The following is a 20,970-nucleotide window of genomic DNA, read 5'->3' on the forward strand; positions in this document are numbered from 1 at the left end:
CCAATGGCTCAGCACCCTCTCTGGAAAGAATTTTTTCCTCTGGTGTCTCCTCCAGACACTTAGAACATGCACATTCCTGCAGTTCCTCTCCCCTTTACCAAACTTGCTGACATAAACATGGCACGTTAAACATGTCACTCCAGCCTGGGGACAGAACCTCCCCCTCTGACCCATGGTCCACATCATACACACAAATACTACCATGTCATTTACCTACTCCTGGTTTTCAATGTAACTCATAGGAATGAATTTTTATTTTTAACGAGATTAAATATGTGGTTTTGAAAACCAGCAGAGGAGTAGATTCACAAAATCCTGCCTAAGCAGTGCTCCTCTCTCTTCACACTGTGACAGGGGCTGCTGCAGGCTCACACACCTCCAGCTATTGTAGAGAATACCCAGCTTCTCCTTTGTTTCACTGATGGTTAACTTGGGGACAAGAGGGAACTAAAACATAAAGGAACCCTTGAAAATCACGTGCAAGAGAGGGAATCTGGGAAATCCCAAAGCAGACCACCCCACCCCTGCCGGTGCCCGACGGGAACTGTTCCCTCTCAACACAGAGCGACCCCTTGCCTGTAAAGCTTCTGCAATTCCTTCTCAGACCAGCCATCAGCCGCCCTGGGAAAAAGCTCCAGAGGTTTCTGCTGCTTTGCCCTCTCAGGCTCTCTTGATCTGGCTGCTGCAGACTTGGCAGTGCTGGCAGCTCCAGCCCCTGGTTTTTTACCAGGTACTTCTGCATTCCTGTCTTTCGTGGGAAGTTCCTCCTTGCTGGTTTCGGGCTCGCTGTCGAAATCCAGCCAGCACTTGGGGGGGTTGGTTCTGCTCCGTGTCCTCACGGCCTCCCCAGGCAGGAGGGAGTCTCTGGACCCACTGGCAGGAGTGTTTCCTTCAGTGGTGAGATCAGACTCGTCACTGGTCCCACTCAGCCTCACTGGCACATTCCGGGAGGCTCTTCCTGTCCTTGGCTCACCCCACACCTTGTTTGCACCATCCTGGGATCTGTCAGAGTCAGAGCGAGATCTGCAGTTCTGAGGCCCCGGTTTTAACACAGATTTATTTTTCCTTCTGATCAGCAGTGGGGTATCATCATCACTGGATCCCTCTCCCTCATCCTTGCCTGAGGATTCCTCGGTGAAGTGCTTGGCTGGGAAAGGCTTCCCGGCTGACCTCAGGGAGTACTTGGAAGCCTGCTCGTACCCGGGCAGCTCTGCAGCGTCTGCTCATCACTTCTCCTTTGCCATTCCCAGGATTCTGGGGCTGCGTCTCTTTGGCACTTTGCTGTTTGAGGAAGGCACCCTGGCAGGAGGCTGGGATTTGGTTTTTGTGCCCCTGGTTGCAGGGTCACTCTCCTCCTCCTCCGACAGGAACCGCTGGGCCTCCCTGCTTCCAGCAGGCTTGGATTCCCGTTTGGAGCTGGCTCCTCTCTCCCTGCTTCCAGCAGGATTGGATTCCCCTTTGGAGCTGGCTCCTCTCTCCCTGCTTCCAGCAGGATTGGATTCCCCTTTGGAGCTGGTTCCTCTCTCCCTGCTTCCAGTGGGCTCAGATTCCCATTTGGAGCTTGCTCCTCTCTCCCTGCTTCCAGCAGGCTCAGATTCCCGTTTGGAGCTGGTTCCTCTCTCCCTGCTTCCAGCAGGCTTGGATTCCCATTTGGCGCTGGCTCCTCTCTCCCTGCTTGCAGCAGGCTCGGATTCCCGTTTGGAGCTGGCTCCTCTCTCCCTGCTTTTCCCTGGAAGAGACAATGGCAGGGTGCAGGGTGAGTCGTGGCCGTGCTCTCAGCACAGGGCACCTGCAACCCCTGCCAGAGCTTTACCTGCCAGGCACTACAAACTCAGAGCTCTGGGAAGGGCTGTCCGTGACTACCGAACACTGCCTGGGCACACACCTCCCAAAAGCTCTGCTCCTGCTCCAAAGAGCCTTTCTGCAGGAAACATTGCAGCTGCTTTAGGAGAGAAACTTCTGCTTGACATTTCACACCGTTTGCAGGTTTCTACTGTTGCCCACATTTTATTAACAACAAGTTTTTATCAAAAACTCCACTAATAGACTTTTTTTTCCACGCCTACACAGGCATGTCATGTCTCTTATTTCATCCCCATTAAAAAGCAAAGCCAGGCCCCCAAGTCACTGTATCCCTTCATTTCAGTGTGACCCAAGAAATGTGTGTCCCAATTATGCAGTTAGGGAACACTTTGACAAGCACAGTTTATATCTGGAGCTGTAAAACTACATCAGTGCTGCTCTGATGACCCTTCAGAGAAAAAGCAGCTGACCATTAAAAGACTTAAATAAATCCTTTGCGTTAACAGACCCCACCCCACTGCTCCAGCACCCAGCTCACAATCCCACTGATTCCATCAATCACTTGAAAATAGAGAAAAAAAAGTTTTTACCTTTATTTTGGCTTTTTGGCATTTCCTGTGTTGTCTTCATGACTTCCTTCAGTTTGTTCTTCTTAGAGATGAAACTGGTCTTTTTGCGGGATTTTTCACTACTAAGCATCTTCAAAATAAAACAATTTAATCTAAACCTAATTTAATCTCCTTTTCTCCAGGCTGAGCCCCCCCAGCTCCCTCAGCCCCTCCTGCTGCTCCAGCCCCTTCCCAGCTCCATTCCCTTCCCTGGACACGCTCCAGCCCCTCCAGGGCTATCCTGCAGTGAAGGACCTCAGGATCTGAGGTGGGACCTCACCAACTGCCTGTCTGATACATTATCTTTCCAAAAACCCCAGTCTTTTTCCAGAACCAATTCCCCATTGTCCCCATTTGACAGACAACAATTCCCTGATAACACAGAGCTAAGGCAATTCTGTTAGTTTGTTTTACAGTGTTTTCATCCTGCTCCCAAGGCTTCCTTCCCTTCAGGTACCTCTGAGAGCTGCACCGGTTTCATTACACGCCTTGCCAAGTTTATTCATTATATTTAAGACACACTTAAGCACCAACATGCAAAGGAACCTCACCAGGCTGAGATAATCCACTCCACCCTCTTCCAGGGTGACATTAAGGTTCTGATCCACAAAGGCTCGTTGCCCACACCAGAAGTTCATGGGGGGTCTGACCTGTCTCCCGCTGCGAGTGCAAACCCTGCCCGAGTCCTTGCCCTGGGAGCTGTGCCTTGGGGTGGTGTCTGCAGGGGAAAAGCAGGAAATGAGGGGCTTGCCCAGACATTGCATGGAAAATTCAGCCTTGCACACCTCACAAGCAATGTGGTGTTTAAACCAGACTACATGGAGAATGTAAAACTTAGCCCAAGTGGTTCTTTTGAAAGTGTTCTGATTGGAAAAACAGCACTGAAGTGATCACCTTCACAGGTTATACCACTCTCTGTGAGGACTTCCACTCTGTTTACAAGGTTATAAATACTGGCAAAGTCATGGAGGGAGGGAGAATGATAAAGAGAAGTTGTCACACTGAACAGCTCCTCGTTGAGAGAAAAGGGAGCGAAAAATAAACGTGGATGATGAGAGACAAATAAATGGGAGTGAGGAGAGAAAAAAATAAAGGAGCTTTTATAGTGCTAGCAAGGAAATCTGATTGCAGCATCAACAAACAGCACAGTGGAGCTTGGCCAAACCCCCAGTGGACAGAGAACCCGGAGAAAGGTGCGAGTCAAAGCCCAAAGCTGTCAGTCCACAAGGCTGGGACTGCTCTCTAAGGCTGAGCAAAACCGGGGGGCTCAACAGGTTGTGGCTTTACAGCAATTCCTTGGAAACAACACCAACATAAGGAGCTTTTCCACAACCCATTCCATCCACCCCCAGTTGCCTTTTCCAAAGGCAATGATTATCAAACACTCACAGGTGTTTTCATCATTCCTTGGCAATACTTCATAGGTGGTGTTCTTCATTCCAGGTTTCTTCTTTGAGCCTTCTGCAGTTTCCAACACATCACCTTCCACCACAGTGTCACTCTCTTCATCTTCATCCACACCACTGTTCTGTTTTCGGTCTTTCCTAATGATTTGGAGTCTAAGAAAAGAAACAATAAGCATCTAAAAGAGCTGTTCCTTAACAAATGATGTAAAAGTGAAGCCTTCCTATGGGCAGAAGCCCCTTGGCAGAGCACAGCAGTGGCTTCGTGCACACATCTGCAGCCTTTCACACTTCTCTGGTATAATATTCTTAAAAAGCCAAACCTCAATGAATACTTTAAAGAACATGGCAGTGAAACAGAAATTACCTCCTCCTTTCCTCGAGGAACTCCTGGACATACTCCTTCCACCTCCTGGAAAAGCCAAAGGTGAATCGTTTGATGAAGCGGTAGGGAAACCCTGGGGGGATAGAGGGGACATCACCAACAGCTCAGCAAGACTTTTAATCACTGAGGGTAGAGAAAACATCCAGGACAAGCATATTCAGCCCAAAGATCAGAGGAACTGACCCAGCCAGTTCCATCCCAGCACAGTCCATTCACTCCCAGGCTTTAGGAAGCCTCTGCAGCACTCGAGCCACTCTGCTCACAAACCTATTGCTGTTACTTCTTCTCAGAATGGTAAAATGAAAGCAAATACAAGTATTTAGCAGAGAAACTAATAAAAACTTCCAGTCAGAGAGCAGCCAGGTCAGGTGTTTATCAAGCAGGTATCCCAGGAATTAAGAAGGAAACACTGAAGACACAGACACATCTTTGGGCCTGAAAGAGCAGAGTGCAGGTGTGTTCAGTTAAAACCTGGGATCACACACCCAGGGCACACCTATGTTAAGGGAAATAATGCCAAGGGCAGGGTCAGGTTGGATCTCAGGACAAGGTTCTTCCCCCAGAGGGTGGTTGGCACTGCCCAGGCTGCCCAGGGCAGTGGGCACGGCCCCAAGGCTGCCAGAGCTCCAGGAGGGTTTGGATGATCCTCTGGGGCACAGGGGGGATTGTTGGGGTGTCCTGGGCAGGGCCAGGGGTTGGACTGGATGGTCCTTGTGGGTCCCTTCCAGCTCAGGAGATCCTGTGATTCTAAGTATTCATTCATCTGTGCCACAGCTGATCTCTGTGCCCCCGGGGCTGCCTGGAAGCACTAACCTGCAGCTCGTTACTGCAGAACATGCCAGAGAACAGGATCCCAGCCCAGCTGGGCAGGTCCATCCCTCCCCTCCCCAGGGCACCCCTGAGCAGTGGCCGTGCTGCTCTGCCCCAGCCCTCACCCTCTCTCCTCATGGTGGCAGAGTCGATCTTGCCCTGCAGGAGGTAGAGGCTGCCCGAGGACGTCCTCAGCTGGTTGTGGGCCACGCGCTCGGTGACGGCATTGCTGTGCCACAGCAGGCCCTTCATGTCCCTGGGGAGAGACAGAGCCTGAGCAAGGGGAACACAACCTCTCCTTTGCAGAAAAGAAGGGGGGTTGACCTGGAGCTCTGCTGTCCCAAGGGGAGTGGCAGTGATGCCCGTTTGCTGAGGGATGCAGGTGCTGGCAGGACGTGCTCTGTGCTGCTTTCCTTTCCTAGCCTGGAACAGGAATGGCTCTGGCCTTGTCTGGCCACCTCTTGCCCACACAGAGGAATTGCTCTGCACCATCCCTGGGTTGTGGGTGTCCCAGGCTGGGCCTGTTTTACACTACACTTCAACCACAAAACTGGGTCTTACTGCCGTTTGCCCTCCAGAGAAATCGCCGTGTTGCCTTCCATCACTTTAATCCTCCAGCTGCTCAGGCAGATGCTTTTCTGTTACAGAAAAAAAAGAAAATAAAGCATTTAAAATTGTATTTATTACCCAACACCTTGTCAGTGCTCAGATCCAGTAACAACATCCCATCTCCTTGGCTACAAATCTTGACTATTAAAGGGCATCTGATCCCTATCTCAGTCAAAGCTCACCACGAAGGTGAATTGGTTTTTTTAGTACAGGAAACACATCAAACACACTTGGCCACGTGGGAGAACAAAACAAGTCACTCGCTTAATTTGAAGGGACTGCAACCCCAGATTCCTCCAGAGAACAAGGGAAACTCAAGCCTCGGGCAGGTGTGCTTGTGCCAGGTTTCCAGGGAATCCCAGGGATGCAGCATGCTTCCAGATACACTGCCTTCCATACAGAAAGGTGGGAATACTGCCAGGCTGCAGAGTGCTCTCCTAGGAAAAGATTCTGGTCCCACTTGATTCCAAAGGAGTCCAGATGTTCTGTAGGAAAGCCAAGCCTTTCACCTCCTCACCAGCTGGGCAGATTCATGGATTCATCCCTAGCCTACAGCTGGGAAAGGTCTCTCCTCCTTGGATTTGACTGGGCAGCCAAGAGCTGGAACCAACACTGGGACCCTTTCAGCCCACACTGTGGCTTGTGCACACTAAACCAAAAGGGCCTCTTTTAGACAAGAAAAACCACCCAAAACCTGAACATTTGGAGTAACTCATCTTGGAGTAAGGTAAAAAAAAAACCTTTTTGATGGGAAAATTTACCAGTAAAATCTAATGAAACAGTGGTTTGTTCTCTTCTGAGTGCTCCTTGCTTTTGACAAGAAAAACCACAACTACGAGCTACACCCAGCCCAGAGGAATCTCTCTTTTCCCTAAAGGATTAATTTCTCCCACCTCTTTGTCTGCTTTGCCAGCAGGTTGGTCGGTATGACGTTTGTCCAAAGGGTCCTCAGGCCTTTCTGTCAGCTTCTGCTTCTTTGGGATGTGGACTGTGGGACTAGACAGCATAATGCTGCAGAAGCGCTGGGAGGGCTTTGGGGAATTACTCTCCACGGTCTTTTCCACTCCCAGAGCAGCTTGTTTTTTACTGGGCTGCAACTCTCTTCTGTCTTGATGAAGCTCTGTATGTTTTGCTCCTCCATTTCCCCACTTTTCTGTTACCTGATCCTCGTTTTTCGAAGGGGTGGAATTTACATTCAGAAAACTAGTCCCTGCACTCTGAGACATTTCACCATCGGCATCTATTGGTTCCACCAGGAAAACGTCCACATCCTCCTCCTTATTGGTGTCCACTTCCTCAGGAGGCTCAGCCCTGGGCTGCTCAGCACAGGCAGCTCTGACTAAAGGCTTCTCCGTGGCTGTGGAAGGAGGAACGTTCTGCTGGATGGGGTCTGAAGGTGTTGGATCTGCATATTAGAAAAAAAAAAGGTGCAACAAAGAAGTTAGTGATATTTAAGCATTGGAACGGGCTTGTGGTGGAGCCCTGGGGGACATGGGGCAGTGGTGGCCTTGGGATGGCTGGACTCGATGGGGTCAGAGAGCTTTTCCAGCCTCCCCAGTGCCTTGGTTCTGAGCTGAGGAAGGCTGTGAAGTGTTTCCCAGGGCAGTCCCACGTACCTTTGTGCTGCTGCTGCTGCAGTTTCTCCTTTATGCGCAGGAAGAACTTCTGGGGGGTCTCCAGCACAGGGGGCTCTGCAGTGGGCAGGGCCTGAGGGACCCGTGGGAACACTGACCCTGCAAAGCAACCACAGGGAAAACTCCTTGGTCTGGGGAACAGAAACATTCCCGGGGGATGTGGTTTGTTGATATGCTTATTAAAATACCCCACAAAATCCCAGAACTGTTTGGGTTGGAAGGGACCTCAAAGCCCATCCAGTGCCACCCCTGCCATGGGCAGGGACACCTTCCACTGTCCCAGGTTGCTCCAACCTGGCCTTGGACACTTCCAGGGATCCAGGGGCAGCCACAGCTTCTCTGGGCAACCTGGGGCAGGGCCTCCCCACCCTCGTTATAAAAAGGGTCACACTCAGCTCCATGTCACCTGCAAACTCCCTGAGGGTGCCCTGGATCTCACTGTGTCTGTAAGGAAAAAACCAAAGGTGCACTGGCAAAGCCATCAGGGAAATAGCCCAGTGGGATTTCACACCCAAACAAGTTTTCCATGAACCTCCCTCCCTTATGTACCGGCTGTAGGAGCAGTTAAAGCAACTGTTTGGTTTGATCTTTAGATACCAAGTGGCTTTGGAGGTGTTGCAATGGATCAATCCCACTCACAGACACAAGGCAGGGAGCAGTTAGAGCCAGGCTGGGGCAAAGGGAGTGAGAACACGACAGGAGAGAATCCTCTCTGTCAGGAGCAGGGAAATCAGCTGTGCCACAGACACCTTTCAGCACTAAAAATCCCACCATTCCAACCTTCCTGTTTAACCCCAGCCATCAGAGGGACAACAAGTGCTGGTTGCCAATGTCTTCTACACCCACCAAGGTGCCACTGGCACCTTTTGCAGAGCCTGGATGAGCCATGAGCAGGACACACAGGGACAGTGTTCACACCTGGGACAGCTCTCCCGTGGAACAACCACTGTTTCCCAGGTGTGACCAGGCTCTGCTCTGCTGGTCCCTGGTTCATGGAGCTTCGCAGGGTTTGTCCTCTCCATGGTCCTTCCAAGGAGAAAGGATTCAGACTAATTGGCAAAGCATTTAGAGTTCTTCCCCGTAAACAGCTGACCCCAGTGTGTTCCAGAATAACCAGAACTCTTCTGGAAAAGGAACTATTAATAATTCCTGTCATTCAGGCTATGGATTGATGTAAGCAAACAATTAAAAGACTTATGAAAATGTGACAACCGGGGATGTCACTGCAGCACAAGTGAACTGAACTCAGAATTACAGCTCTGTACCTTCTATTCCAAGTGTTTTGAAGGAAAACAAACCATTTTCCGGGAGTCACTGAGAGCCCGTGGCACTCACCATGTCCTGGCCGGGCGGTGCCCCGGCCCTGCCCGGTGCCGGGGGTTAGGATCATGTCGGTGGCACGGCTCTGCCCCGTGCTGCGTGTCAGGATCCTGTTGGTGCCCTGGCTCTGCCCGGTGCCGGGGGTCAGGATCACGTCAGTGGCACGGCTCTGCCCGGTGCTGCGGGTCAGGATCCTGTTGGTGCCCTGGCTCTGCCCGGTGCCGTGGGTCAGGGTCCCGTCGGTGCCCTGGCTCTGCCCGGTGCCGCGGGTCAGGGTCCCGTCGGTGCCCTGGCTCTGCCCGGTGCCGCGGGTCAGGGTCCCGTCGGTGCCCTGGCTCTGCCCGGTGCCGCGGGTCAGGGTCCCGTCGGTGCCCTGGCTCTGCACGGTGCCGGGGGTCAGGATTACGTCGATGGTGCCCCGGCCTTGCCCGGTGCTGGAGGTCAGGATCCTGTCGGTGCCCTGGCTCTGCCCGGTGCTGCGGGTCAGGATCCTGTTGGTGTTGGTGCCCTGGCTCTGCCCGGGGCCAGGGGTCAGGATCCCGTCGGTGGCACGGCTGTGCCCGGTGCCACGGGTCAGGATCCCGTCGGTGGCACGGCTGTGCCCGGTGCCAGGGGTCAGGATCCTGTCGGTGGCACAGCTCTGCCCGGTGCCGCGGGTCAGGATCCCGTCGGTGGCATGGCTGTGCCCGGTGCCAGGGGTCAGGATCCTGTCGGTGTTGGTGCCCTGGCTCTGCCCGGTGCCGGGGGTCAGGATCCCGTCGGTGGCACAGCTCTGCCCGGTGCCACGGGTCAGGATCCTGTTGGTGTTGGTGCCCTGGCTCTGCCCGGTGCCGGGGGTCAGGATTACGTCGATGGTGCCGCGGCCCTGCCCAGTGCTGGGGGCCAGGATCCCGTCGGTGCCCTGGCTCTGCCCGGTGCTGGGGGTCAGGAAGATCCCTTCGGTGGCACGGCTGTGCCTGGCGCGGCCCTGCCCAGTGCTGGGGGTCAGGAAGGTCCCGTCGGGGCCGGTGCGGCCCTGCCCGGTGCCGCGGGTCAGGATCCCGTCGGTGCCGCCCCCGCGGCCCCGCTGCCGCTCCGCCCGCTCCTTCATCCGCTGGAAGATCTTGGCCGGCGTCTCCTGCCCGGGCGGCTCCGGGGCGCGGCGCTTCGGCGGCCGCTCTGCCGCGGGCCCGGCCCGGCCGTGCGGGACATCCCGCGCTCCCCGCCACGGCCCCGCGGGCGGCGGGCCCTGCCCGGCCGGGACAGCGCCCTGGGCCTGCAGGAGTTCCTTCAGCGGCGTCAGCGTGCCCGCGGGGACGCTGCTCAGCGGCACCGAGCGCACCGGGGGCTCGCCCAGGGCGCGGCGGCGGCCGGAGGCGGCGATCATGGCCCGGGTCCTCCGGGTCCCCTCAGGGCGATCGTGGGTCACTCCTGTCCCCTCGCGGCGATCGTGGGCTAGTCCTGCCCCCTCACGGTGGGTCCCTCACGGCGATCGCGAGTCAGTCCCGTCCCCTCAGGTGGATCCCGGGTCAGTCCCGTCCCCTCACGGCGGTCCCGGGTCAGTCCCGCCCCCCCCCAAAGCGGCCCCGCGCTCAGATTCGAGCGCGGCCGCGCGCGCGCGCGCGTCATGGAGCCGCGACCATTGCGCAGAGTCAGAGGGGTGTTTGGAAAGGACCCCCTGGAGGGGCGCCATTGGAAGAGGCGGGGCAGGAAGGGTCCATGCCGAGGCTCCCCCCGTTCCGGCGCGGTGGTTCGACCCGCGCCGAAGGCGGGCTCCGCGGCCGTTAGAGCTGAGGGGCGGCTCGGAGGGGCGGCCCGAGCTCCGGGGGACGGCCCGGTCAGGGCTCTCCGGCAGCGGCTGAGACGCAGGCGGTGCTCCGAGGAGCCTTCCCCGTGGGCTGGAGCAGCAGCCGCGTTGGGAGGAAGAAAGGAGGGCAGGCGGGCGGGGCAGGGGCTGCTCACGCCCCTCACACAGGGAGAGTCCCCAGGCCGCGGACAGAGTGTGCCGCCCGCAGGTAAATAAATAACTAACAGCCAAGTGTGAGCAGTAGCCCGGCTGAGCCCAGTGTAACCGTGTGTTAAATACCGGGGTTAATCAGAGCGCTGGAAGCCTGTCCTGGCTGGAAAGTTCAGTAGTAAGGTCTCGTAGTTCCAAGTGGAAAACAAGGCAAGCTACTCGAATAATACATTAAAAACTACCTAGTACTACATGAATAACACGTAATGAATAGAAATCACGGGCGCACCCAGCAGCCCAGCCCTGACGGGCAGCCACAGCGGGGTCAGCTGTGGGATCAGGTGGGTCTGGCGCTCAGATTAGCCCCAGTAAGTGGGTTAGAGATTCACCTCCGGGGAGGAATTACTGTGGGGTGTGCTAGTAACAAATAGCTGCTTTAAAAAAAAAAAAAATAAAATATTCAAGTTGGATACTTCGGGGTGCTGTTGCAACTTTTTAGAATAATTCAAGCCTTTGGGCTTCTTGCAGGAAATGCACGTGCTAATTAGCAGCCCGGTTCTCTAGAGCAGACAGGGATCCTTTGCCGGCATTCCTACCCGGAGGAGAGCACAGGACACGGGTGTCACACAGTGTTACGGATCACAGGTAGGTGTGTGTCAGGGGAGGGGGCACGAGCTGGGAAGAGGAGAGAAGAGGTCTGTGCAGGCACCGGGGAAAAGGGAAGGAGAGCATGGAACAGTTAAAGCAGGAATGGAGAGGAAGGGCTCCGTTTAGATTTTGCAGGAATTCTTGAGTGTCTGATCGTGGTTTGTGATCCACTGGCTCCATACAGCTGGCACGGCTTCACTGGGTTCCTTCCTCCCTAAAAAGCACGAAACCCCCCGTTCAACCCATAATTTCCTCCTTATCTCTAACAATAACTTAGTGCTCCCATAGTTTCTTAAGTACTTATCAGCTCAGCTTCTGCCTGAATCAGCAAAAGCAAAGGAAATTTGCTTTGCTCCAGTTACTTGCAGCAGCCACCACAGTGCTTCCTTTCAGGAGCAAAAACGGATCCACAGAAAGTCGAGGGAGTGGTAATTCTTTTTTTTTCTGGTAACAAAGCATGTGTGTGAGATTTGTGGGTGTAATTTAGGCAGTTGTAGAATTCTTACTATAAATTTTTTTAGCATGATTAAGCAAGTCCCCTCTTGTCTGTACCACCTGATGCCAGTGGGACTTCCTGCATAGAACTCCAGAATGGTTTGGGTTGGAAGGGACCTTAAAGCTGGTCTCATTCCACCCCTGCCATGGGCAGGGACACCTTCCACTGGCCCAGGTTGCTCCAACCTGGCCTTGGACACTTGCAGGGATCCAGGGGCAGCCACAGCTTCTCTGGGCAACCTGTGCCAGGGCCTCCCCACCCTCCCAGCCAGCAATTCCTTCCCAATATCCCATCTAAACTTATTTCTCTCAGAAAAACTCTTTTTTTTTTCCCCAGAAATAACATTTCTTGTATAATTTTTAAGCTTTTTTGCTGTTTTGTTGTTCCATAAAGGAAGAGATCAGGTTGATTATACAGAAGAAAAAAGGCTAATCCAGACTAAGCAGAGAAAGCTGTTGAGGAAACAAGAGTTAATGTGGTTTTTGTTGAGTGTGTGGCTGGAGCAGCAGCTGTGTGTGCCCAGCAGAGCTGGTTCTGGGGAGAGCAGCTACACCTGGAGACAATTAGATAATCAATAAAGTGCAAATCTGGTTCCAGGTCACATCTCCAAGTGACTTGTCAGCCTTCTCAGCTCATTGTGCTGTGGGTTTAAGAGGAAACCCATTGTATTTTATTAGGGATGTATTCATGTTAATCTCAGGAATTGCCAGAAAGGACCTGAAATTGGGCATCCTGCTGGTTCTGTTTGGGGAAACTGCTGATGCCAATCAAAATCTCCCTGGAAAAATGGGATTCATAATGGGACAGATCATGGTTGCATTACAAAGGGCTTTCCAAGGCCCTCTGTCACACTTCCTCCCTCTTCAGCTCCCAGTGGAGATGCACTCCACAATCCATGCTGCTGGAGTTTCCTGACTTGGCTGGTGTAAGTTCTTTGGGCAGCAGCTGCAGAAATACAAGCCAAAAAGTCTGTGTAAAGCATGTAAAGCCCAGTAACCTCAGTCAGGTCACTACAAGTGTGTGGGAAAACTGAAAAAAACTCCCACCAAAACAGCACTTGCATGCTGTTTGGCTGAGGGGTCTGTGCTTTTCCATGTTTTTTCATGGAAATATTTAAGGTTTTTTTTCTTTTTTGGGGAGGCCCTTTTGACAGGTCCTGCCAATGAAGCAATCCCATAAATTATATATACATATAATAAGTATAGGGGCATAAGAATAAACGTCTGGAGCTTGCCCTTCTTTCAGATTTTTGAGATCTTAAATCCATTAATTGTATGGCTGGAAAAAAACCACCCCTAATGCTTCTTTTGTTTGGGGTTGGTGGAAGAAACCCACATTTCATATATTTATACATATACAGGTCTGTACAGGCTCATTTATTACTGGCTTTGAAATGCAGAACAGTCTTTGTTAAACCTGTTTAAACCTTCCCCTGCTGCAAATTGCTGATGCCAGTCTGGGCTCTGGTCTCACTCTTTGTGATATGACTGAGGGATGGGTTTGGTCACAGAGGTCACAATGCACATTTTTTGCCCAACAAGCTGGGTGACCTTCTCCAAACAGAAAGAGCTGATGCCTAAATGAGGTTTGATCTGTGACTTCCCATGTACCTTTGGGATCTCCCGTAGTGGGAGGACAATCCTTGTTACCTTTGAGAGGTTGGATATTGTTTGTTTGGAAAAGCACTGGATTTATGAGCAGGTACAATAATTTTTATACCGTTTCTTAATATTTGCTGCAGGTGCCTGGGCTGGAGGAGGGCTCTGCAGGCTGTGCTTTCAGCAGTGGGGACGTGGGATTTACTGTTTGGGGCGTGAGTTTTGCTCTCAGTGTATCAGCAGTGAATCCATTTGCATTCACCCTGCCCCTGCTTATTTAGTCATTTTGCTGGGAATGCAAATGTCTTCGTGCAACTCATTTGTTTTGCTGTGCAAGGTTTGCCCTTTATTTGAACTTTATTCATGACTGGAGAGATATTCTATGGAATAATGGACTGGCAGCTGGGATGCCATGGCCTGTGTTAACCCCTGAGGTCATGGAGTCCAGCCAGCAACCAGCACCATGTTCACCCCTGAGCCGTGTCCTTAAGTGCCACAGCCACAGGTTTTTTTGGACACATCCTGGCCCAGGTTGCCCAGAGAAGCTGTGGCTGCCCCTGGATCCCTGGGAGTGCCCAAGGCCAGGTTGGAGCAAGCTGGGCCAGTGGAAGGTGTCCCTGCCCATGGCAGGGGTGGCACTGGGTGGGCTTTAAGTCCCTTCCCACCCAACCCATCCCTCTCAGCCCCGTGGCCGGGTCGCCCACTTGTCCTGCTGCCGCCTGCGGTACCTGCACTGCCGGGGGCTCCTCGCTGAGAGAGCGTTTCCTGCTGCATCCCGGTGGGAAGGGCTGGCTCACAGGCGTTCCGGGGGTGCTGGGGAAGGAGGAGCCCCGTGTGCCGTGCGGGCCGTGTGATGTGGAGCAGAGCGCTGGTCTCCACGAGATGGCAGGAGCTCCCTTCCCGCTCCCCGGCCTCGGGAGCGGGCGCTGGCCAGCACAGGCTCCTGCTGAAGCGCTCGTGTGACAGCATCGTTATCCACGGCGCTCGCGGCTCGAGCACTTCGCTGGGCCCCAGCTGCGGCTCTCCCAACACGGGCGAGGCTGCGGGAAAACGAGCCGCGTGGAGCCCAGCTGAGCCCAGCATTCCCTGCCTTTGGAAAGCTGAGCCTCCTGCACACACACGGGGCAGCGCCGCTGCTCCCGCTCTCACGGGTCCCCAGACGGGAGAGAAGCATTCTGGCCACACTGTCGGAATTTTGGTGCCATGTGGGCCACAGAAGTGCCTTTCTCAGGGACAGGACCCAGGGAAGGGCTGGAGCTGTGCCAGGGCAGGGTCAGGTTGGATCTCAGGGAAAGGTTCTTCCCCCAGAGGGTGGTTGGCACTGCCCAGGCTCCCCAGGGCAGTGGGCACAGCCCCAAGGCTGCCAGAGCTCCAGGAGGGTTTGGACAACGCTCTGAGGGACAGGGGGGATTGTTGGAGTGTCCTGGGCAGGGCCAGGAGCTGGACTGGATGGTCCTTGGGTCCTTTCCAGTTCAGGATATTCCATAATTCTATGAATGATTTTTGATCTGATTAAGAAACCAGCCACAGCTCTTAGGGAGTTGTTCCAGTGAGTGTCACCTCAGTGCTAAAACTGCCTTACCTCCTACCTGGAATGGCTTTGTTCCCTTCCTCAGCTGGTGTGAAGAGCAGTATCCCTTAGGAACATCAAGGATTCCTGAATACCTGCTTTCAGTCCTATCCCACTGCTGCCATAAGCTCATTTTTAAACTACTTTCTTTCCCGTTGCCATATTGTTGCTGTTGGATTGCATTCCTCACTATTTCCTCTAGTGCTTGGCTGCTGCCTTCTTGTTTCAGTGTCAGTGTGTTCCTGGCTAATTCCTACCCCTGGATCTCGTGCTGGCTCTGCCCTTTCCCCCACCGTGTCCCTGGTGTGTCCCTGGAGGGCAGTCACACCTGTCCCAGCTGGAATCACTGAGCCCTGGCACTGCTGCTTCTGCACCAGTTTGTCTTGGAATTTGGGCTCTGAAGCTTTGGCTGCACAGGGGCAGGAGGAATTTCACATCCTCACGGTGAGCACCTTTCCCTGCACCCCCTCAGATGCTTGAATGAGAGTTTCCAGCTTGATTATTAATTACAATTCTGGCACAGGATGTTTCTGTAGGGTGTTGAGGTCTAGTTTTTATTAAATCCAATCAGTTTTGCAATGTCCTGGTAATTAATCTGCCACCCAAACCCCAGCCCTCCCAGCCTGCCTCATGTTGCCTGTCTGGTTTGGCACATTAAACATTCTGGAGCTTGCAAAAATGGCTTTAAAGTTTCCTGAAAGTTATCTGTGATTAGCTGAGGTTGGGGGTGGTTCATAATCTTACTTAAACAGTCACTGTTGACTGGGAAATATCTTGTTGCTACCATCAAAAATGAAGATCCTACTCAGCATCTTCACAAGCACAAAGGATGGATATTTTATGCATTCTCTAATACTAAAAGTTACTGTATTCCTTCCCAATAACAGATCTGAGCTACTAAAATAATTTCCCCAATATTATTCTTTTACAACATCCTTGTTGTCCTTTGCCTTCTTGGGAAGGATTTATTTTTACTTGTCTCTGTCACTTTTCTTACATTTTGAGTGTATCTCATAAGTGATCCCTTTGAGTAACCTCCACTGATAGCAAGGCAGCATGTCTGATTTTTGTTTGGGAGACAGATTTATTATTCCTGTTTTTAGGAAACAGCACACTGGGAGTATGGAGTGCCCTGGGTTTGGCTGGGATGCAGTTAATTTTCCTCCCAGGAGCTGGTGCAGGGCTGTGGTTTGGATTCAGGATGAGGATAAACCACAACACAGAGTCGTTTCCCTGGGACGTGAAGTGGCTTCCCAGTGTCATAACCTGTCCCAGGATTTGGCAGGAAGTTATGCAAGAGAACAAAGGAGTTTAAAAATTCTCGTGGCTCATAGTTAGGGCTGAGTTACAGAATCTGAGTGTTGCTGCTCCTGGCAGGGTTGTATTGCAGCAGCTCCATTCATGGCAGAGAAATCGCCTCAGAAGTCACAAATGTATCAAAACTCGTGTGCTTGAACAAGCCCCTGATCCAAAAAAGGGCAAACCAGGGCAGAGCTTTGGGCAGAGTCCTGTGTTCTTCCTGCCTTTTCACTGTGGCCTAAGCCACTGCTGGAAAGACTCCCTGTGTAATTCCCTGCCACCTCAGCTCTGCTAATTGGAAATAGGAATAAACCCAGTTTGCCTCAGTTGTTTAAGCCACGAGCTGGTAATTCCATTCTCTCTTGGAGTGTTTCTGCAGTGGTTATGAGGTTTAACCTAATCTGCATTAATGCTGCCTTTTAGCATTGGTTTAGGAAGGAGACCAAAAACCCACACGGAGCTCCAAAGGGCTGTTATGGAACAGTGGCTGGCAGAGCACTGGAGATCCATCCTTTATAGGGAATAATAAATGTTAATGCACTCCTTAGCATTTCAATGTCATGATTAAATATTCCAGAGCCTTCTTAATTGAATATTTTATATTTGTGCAAATGGCCTTGATCCTCACCATGGCATACTAATTCCAGGGGAAGGGAGGGAGCACAGGCTCCCATTCCTGCAAGGAGACCCTGCAGACAGGGCTTCTGCATTAATGTGCTCTTGGGCAAGTTCCTTTGCATGAGGCAGCGATGTGGAGGTGATGTCAATGCCTTTGCATTTGGGGTTGTGGGGTTCCAGAGCCACAGAGCTGGTTTGCTGTTGGTTCTGTCAGTAAGGAAGTGTCTGAGGGGATTAAAATTCCACACGTAGCAGCCACCATCCTGTCAGGGACACCAGTGGGGTGAATCTGGAGTGGGAGGAATTCACCTTTATCCTCATGCTACAGTTTAAGGAAGTGTCAGACTTCTGTTCCTCTAAAGCCAGCAAGACTTGGAAGGTTTCACCTAATTCATGACCCCGCTCAGGAGATGGAGGGGAGGGGCTGAGGGAGCTGGGGGGGCTCAGCCTGGAGCAAAGGAGGCTCAGGGGGGACCTTCTGGCTCTGCAACCCCCTGACAGGAGGGGGGAGCCGGGGGGGTTGGGCTCTGCTCCCAGGGAACAAGGGACAGGAGGAGAGGGAACGGCCTCCAGCTGTGCCAGGGGAGGCTCAGGTGGGACAGGAGGAGGAATTTCCTCCTGGAAAGGGTGGTGAGGCCTTGGCAGGGGCTGCCCAGGGAGGTTTGGAGTGCCCAGCCCTGGAGGTGTCCCAGGAAGGCCTGGCCGTGGCACTCAGTGCTCTGGGCTGGGGGACAAGGTGGGCATCGGGCACAGGGGGATCCATGGGCTGGGAGGGCTTTTCCAGCCTCAGGGATTCTGGCATTCCAAGTTTCCCAGTGTAGTGCTCTCCCAGCAGAGCTCCAGTGCAGCGTGACCGGGAGTAGATGTTGTTATAAATTTCAAATGCATTCCTTCCTTCACTCATCCTCTTCCTCACATTGGAACAAGAATAATAAAGAAAAAATAACCCAGCCATTAAGTTTCTGTAGGAGGCCGATTCTGCCCATTCTTTTGTGAGGGTGAGGTTCATCCATCCATTCATGGTGAAAGTTAGTGTCAGTTGTACAGTTTTTATAGTCTAACCACAGTTTTATGGCCGCACCAGCTTTCTATCCAGCGAGACTAAGCACTGGTGGCATCTCCTTCCTTTCCATCTCTGCTGTTTAGATAAAATCTGATTTAACTGCAGCACTTCTGAGACAAGGAGAATAAAACCTGTTAATAAAATTATTTTCCGAGAGTGTTGACATCCCAGCTGGCTGGAGCTCCCTGGGCCTGGGAATTACACAGGCTGCTGGAAAATCAGGAGCTGGGAGGAGAGCACTAATGCAGGGAGAAGGAAGGCAGATGGCACTGTGGGTTGCTATGGCTACTCCGGCCGTGTGGCTCCCTGTCCCTTTGGATGGCTGCATTCCAGAGCCGTGGGGCTGTCCTGACCGGGAGAGGGCCAGTCCCAGGCCCCCCTTGCTGCCCCAGTAGCACCAGTTAGGCTGGGAGGGGCTGGCAGGGCACTAGGGGTGCAGTTCCACCCGGGAAGAGGAGCATTCCCCCTGAGGGTCCCTCAGTCCTGTCAGTGCCTCAGTGCCCTGGGGGAACAGGGGAAATGGTCAGGTCTTTAGAACCCTCATGTTTTGGGGAACTCAGTCCATTTATCTGTTCCTTATGCAGAATTTGGGCAGAGCCTGTGATTGCAGTGATCCCTGTTACTGATCCTTCCTCCTGTCAGTGCCTGGGGATCGCTGTGCTGGAGGAGATAATTCTGACACTTGTGTTGCTAAAGAACTTCAGGAGGAGATGCCCCTGGGAGCTGGAGCAGTGACTTTGTCTGATATTACACTGCTGAAATACAGAGCCAGTGATCTGTGCCTTCTGTGGTGCTGACACCAGTGTGATCCTGTCTTCTGGAATGTTCCAGGCCAGGCTGGATGGGGCTTGGAGCAACCTGGGCTAGTGGAAGGTGTCCCTGCCCATGGCAGGGGTGGGACTGGATGGGCTTTGAGGTCCCTTCCCACCCAAACCAGTCTGTGATTCTGTGATTATTAAAACTAAGTAAAGAAAGAGTATCCACCTCTCCTGACGAAACACAGACGTATAAAGTAGTTGTGAGGAAATGTCAGATTTCTGGACTTTGCTCAGCATTCTCTAATTAATTCTTGTTACTCTCTTTGCTTTCATAACTCATTTTTATTAAACCCAACATCTGTTGTCTGTTTGAAGTTGATGAAAACATTCTTTAATTGTTTTCTAACATTGTTATTAAATTTCCAAAAGCAGCAGTAGCACCACAGAAATATCCTTCCTCCTTTTTCCTGCTCCCAGCCAGCCAGAGGGAGCTCCAGTGTTGGGAGAGGCTGCCCAGGGCAGGGGTGGAGTCTCCTTCCCTGAGGAGATTTAAAATCCTTGTGGATGTGGCACTTGGGGACATGGGTGGCCTTGGCAGTGCTGGGGATGGTTGGACTCCGTGGTGTCAGAGGGCTTTTCCAACCTGAATGATTCCAACCCAAACCAGTCTGGGATTCTATGAAAGTCAGCACTGCTGATGGGCAGATAATCAAGAATAGGAAAGGAGCAGATTTCGAATATTAGACCAACTAGAGAAGGTTACTGGAATATTCTCTGGCTTCTTTTTGAAGAATTAGCACCAGGTGTAAAAGGAGACTGTGAAATTTTAGCCTTTCAGAGGGTGCAGAGGGGAAGGGTTCTGTGTCAGGAAGTGGCAGATGATGCTTCCTGTGAGTGCTTTTATTCTCTGGAGGGCTCTGGTGCAACAAAGCCAAGCCCTTCCCTGTCAGCAATGCCCCTGCCTGGCCTGGTGCTGCCCTTGGAGCCCTCCCAGGGATCCCTCCTGGCCCCATCCAGGCAGGAGCTCTGCTTTGGTGGATCCAGGTGCTGATGGGTCCGGTCTGTGTTTGCCTGCCGAGCAGAGCATCCCTTGGAAGGCCTCTTTCCTCAGGGTTTGTGGGTTAAACTGGGCAGACAGCTCCCTGCCTCTGCAGCTGGAAGGATTTCAGGGCATTGCAGCTTCATGCTCTGTGCTTTTCCCTGGAATTCTTGCTTTGCAACCCCCTGAAATCTCCATTTAGCTGAGCCTTCACTTGCAGTGTTCCCTGTGAACGTGGAAAGCAGGGGAGCAGAGCTGAGGGAGCGGGAATGTGCCATTAGTTCTCTCCCCAGCCCTGAAATGTGGGATGCAGGCAGGACTGGCTGTGTGTTCCCAGAGCTGGGAGCTGAGCCCTCCCTGTGTGACAGCTGCCATGCTCTGGAGTGGGAGAGGGATCCTGGGACAAGTCCCTGCCTGCTGGTGTCCCCCCTGGGCTGCTGGGGTGGAACTGGGTGTTTGAACATGCCAGGCCAGGCACCACTCCTGAGGGAACAGGGCCCTTGCAAAACAAACCAGGAAGGCACTGATGGGAATTTCCACAGGATCTCTTGGCAGTTCTTCCCTCAGCAGGGAAAACCATCCTTCCCTGTAGTGTATTCCCTGCTCCTGCAAAAACATCACCTGAGCTGCACTAATGACACTTCCTCTTCCAAGGTCTTTATTCAGAGTGACATCTGGCATGGTGAGGAGATTGTTTCATCCTTATGGTCTCATCTCAGTGTATTCTCCTTTCCCAAATCATGTGCAGGATGATCATTTGTAGATCATCAGGGTGTTTGCCCCTTAAGACTGGGAAAGAGCTGTAAAACCAGTTCTTAGGGAGTGACACGGGTGTTCTTGTGGTGTGGGGAGGGAGGGGGGAGCGAGGAGCTGACTCTTCCCTCTGGAAGTGCCACTGGTGCTTCTCCAGCCCCTGTATTCCCAGCTGGGCCTTCTGGAGCCTTCCTACAGCCTTGGCCATGGTAAAAATCAAAGGAAGAAAGAATCCAGTGCTCCCTGTCAGTGCTAAGTCACATTGCTGAGGGATCTCTCACCACCTCATGCCATGAAATGACAGTAAGATCAGCCAGGTTTTATTTGCCCACTCTCTGGGAGACAGAGTCAATTCTACCTGATATTCCATTTCTGCTGCCCACGTTGAAGGAATCATTACTGTAATTAACAGGCAGTGCTGTGGCAGTGACAGCTTGGAAATGCCAAACTGCTGAAGTTTTTAAGGGAAATATCCATCCCTGTGCAAGCTGGGGGGCTGCCCTTGCTGGCTGCTCTCCCTGGGAAAAGAAAGGCAAGAACCTGTTCTTGTGCCATAAAGGAAAAGTACTTCTGTTGTTTGAAGGATTTGGGAGGTTTCCAAATTGTTCTGTTAAGAAGCA

The 20,970-nt window shown here is 52.6% G+C and overlaps 1 protein-coding gene and 1 long non-coding RNA gene across 4 annotated transcripts in view; one reads left to right on the plus strand and one right to left on the minus strand.

The window, feature by feature from the left end:
• Window positions 1-223: 223 nt before the first annotated feature.
• Window positions 224-10,155, minus strand: LOC135420180 (uncharacterized). 3 transcript variants are annotated; one of them, XM_064667314.1, is made up of 11 exons: window positions 8,588-10,155; window positions 7,235-7,351; window positions 6,512-7,023; window positions 5,571-5,647; window positions 5,135-5,265; window positions 4,182-4,272; window positions 3,801-3,955; window positions 2,963-3,129; window positions 2,394-2,502; window positions 1,814-1,921; window positions 1,626-1,729 (listed from the first exon to the last, which is right to left on the minus strand). In XM_064667314.1, exons 1-10 carry the CDS (start codon window positions 9,936-9,938, stop codon window positions 1,860-1,862), a joined length of 2,772 nt encoding a protein of 923 aa, XP_064523384.1. In that variant the 5' UTR covers window positions 9,939-10,155; the 3' UTR covers window positions 1,626-1,729; window positions 1,814-1,859. The 3 variants fall into 3 exon arrangements, with proteins under 3 accessions (XP_064523364.1, XP_064523384.1, XP_064523374.1); XM_064667294.1 differs by lacking the exon at window positions 1,814-1,921 and having other exon boundaries at window positions 224-1,729; XM_064667304.1 differs by having other exon boundaries at window positions 1,637-1,921.
• A 167-nt stretch (window positions 10,156-10,322) lies between these two features.
• LOC135420188 (uncharacterized) overlaps window positions 10,323-20,970 on the plus strand; it is a 28,623-nt gene continuing 17,975 nt past the window's right edge. Inside the window, exons 1-2 of the long non-coding RNA XR_010433418.1 lie at window positions 10,323-10,566; window positions 11,037-11,153. This is a non-coding gene — a long non-coding RNA (uncharacterized LOC135420188). The remainder of the gene's footprint in view (window positions 10,567-11,036; window positions 11,154-20,970) is intronic.

This window comes from Pseudopipra pipra, chromosome 1, assembly GCF_036250125.1.
Source record: "Pseudopipra pipra isolate bDixPip1 chromosome 1, bDixPip1.hap1, whole genome shotgun sequence".
Taxonomy (NCBI): domain Eukaryota; kingdom Metazoa; phylum Chordata; class Aves; order Passeriformes; family Pipridae; genus Pseudopipra; species Pseudopipra pipra.

Bases quoted from the DNA above. Each gene is read 5' to 3' on its own strand.
- LOC135420180 (XM_064667294.1), bottom strand. From the start codon at position 9,938: ATGATCGCCGCCTCCGGCCGCCGCCGCGCCCTGGGCGAGCCCCCGGTG. The intron at 7,352-8,587 runs GTGAGTGCCACG...GTTGCTTTGCAG, and splicing joins CACCGCCCGGCCAGGACATG to GGTCAGTGTTCCCACGGGTC. The intron at 4,273-5,134 runs GTGAGGGCTGGG...CTATCCCCCCAG, and splicing joins TGCCACCATGAGGAGAGAGG to GGTTTCCCTACCGCTTCATC.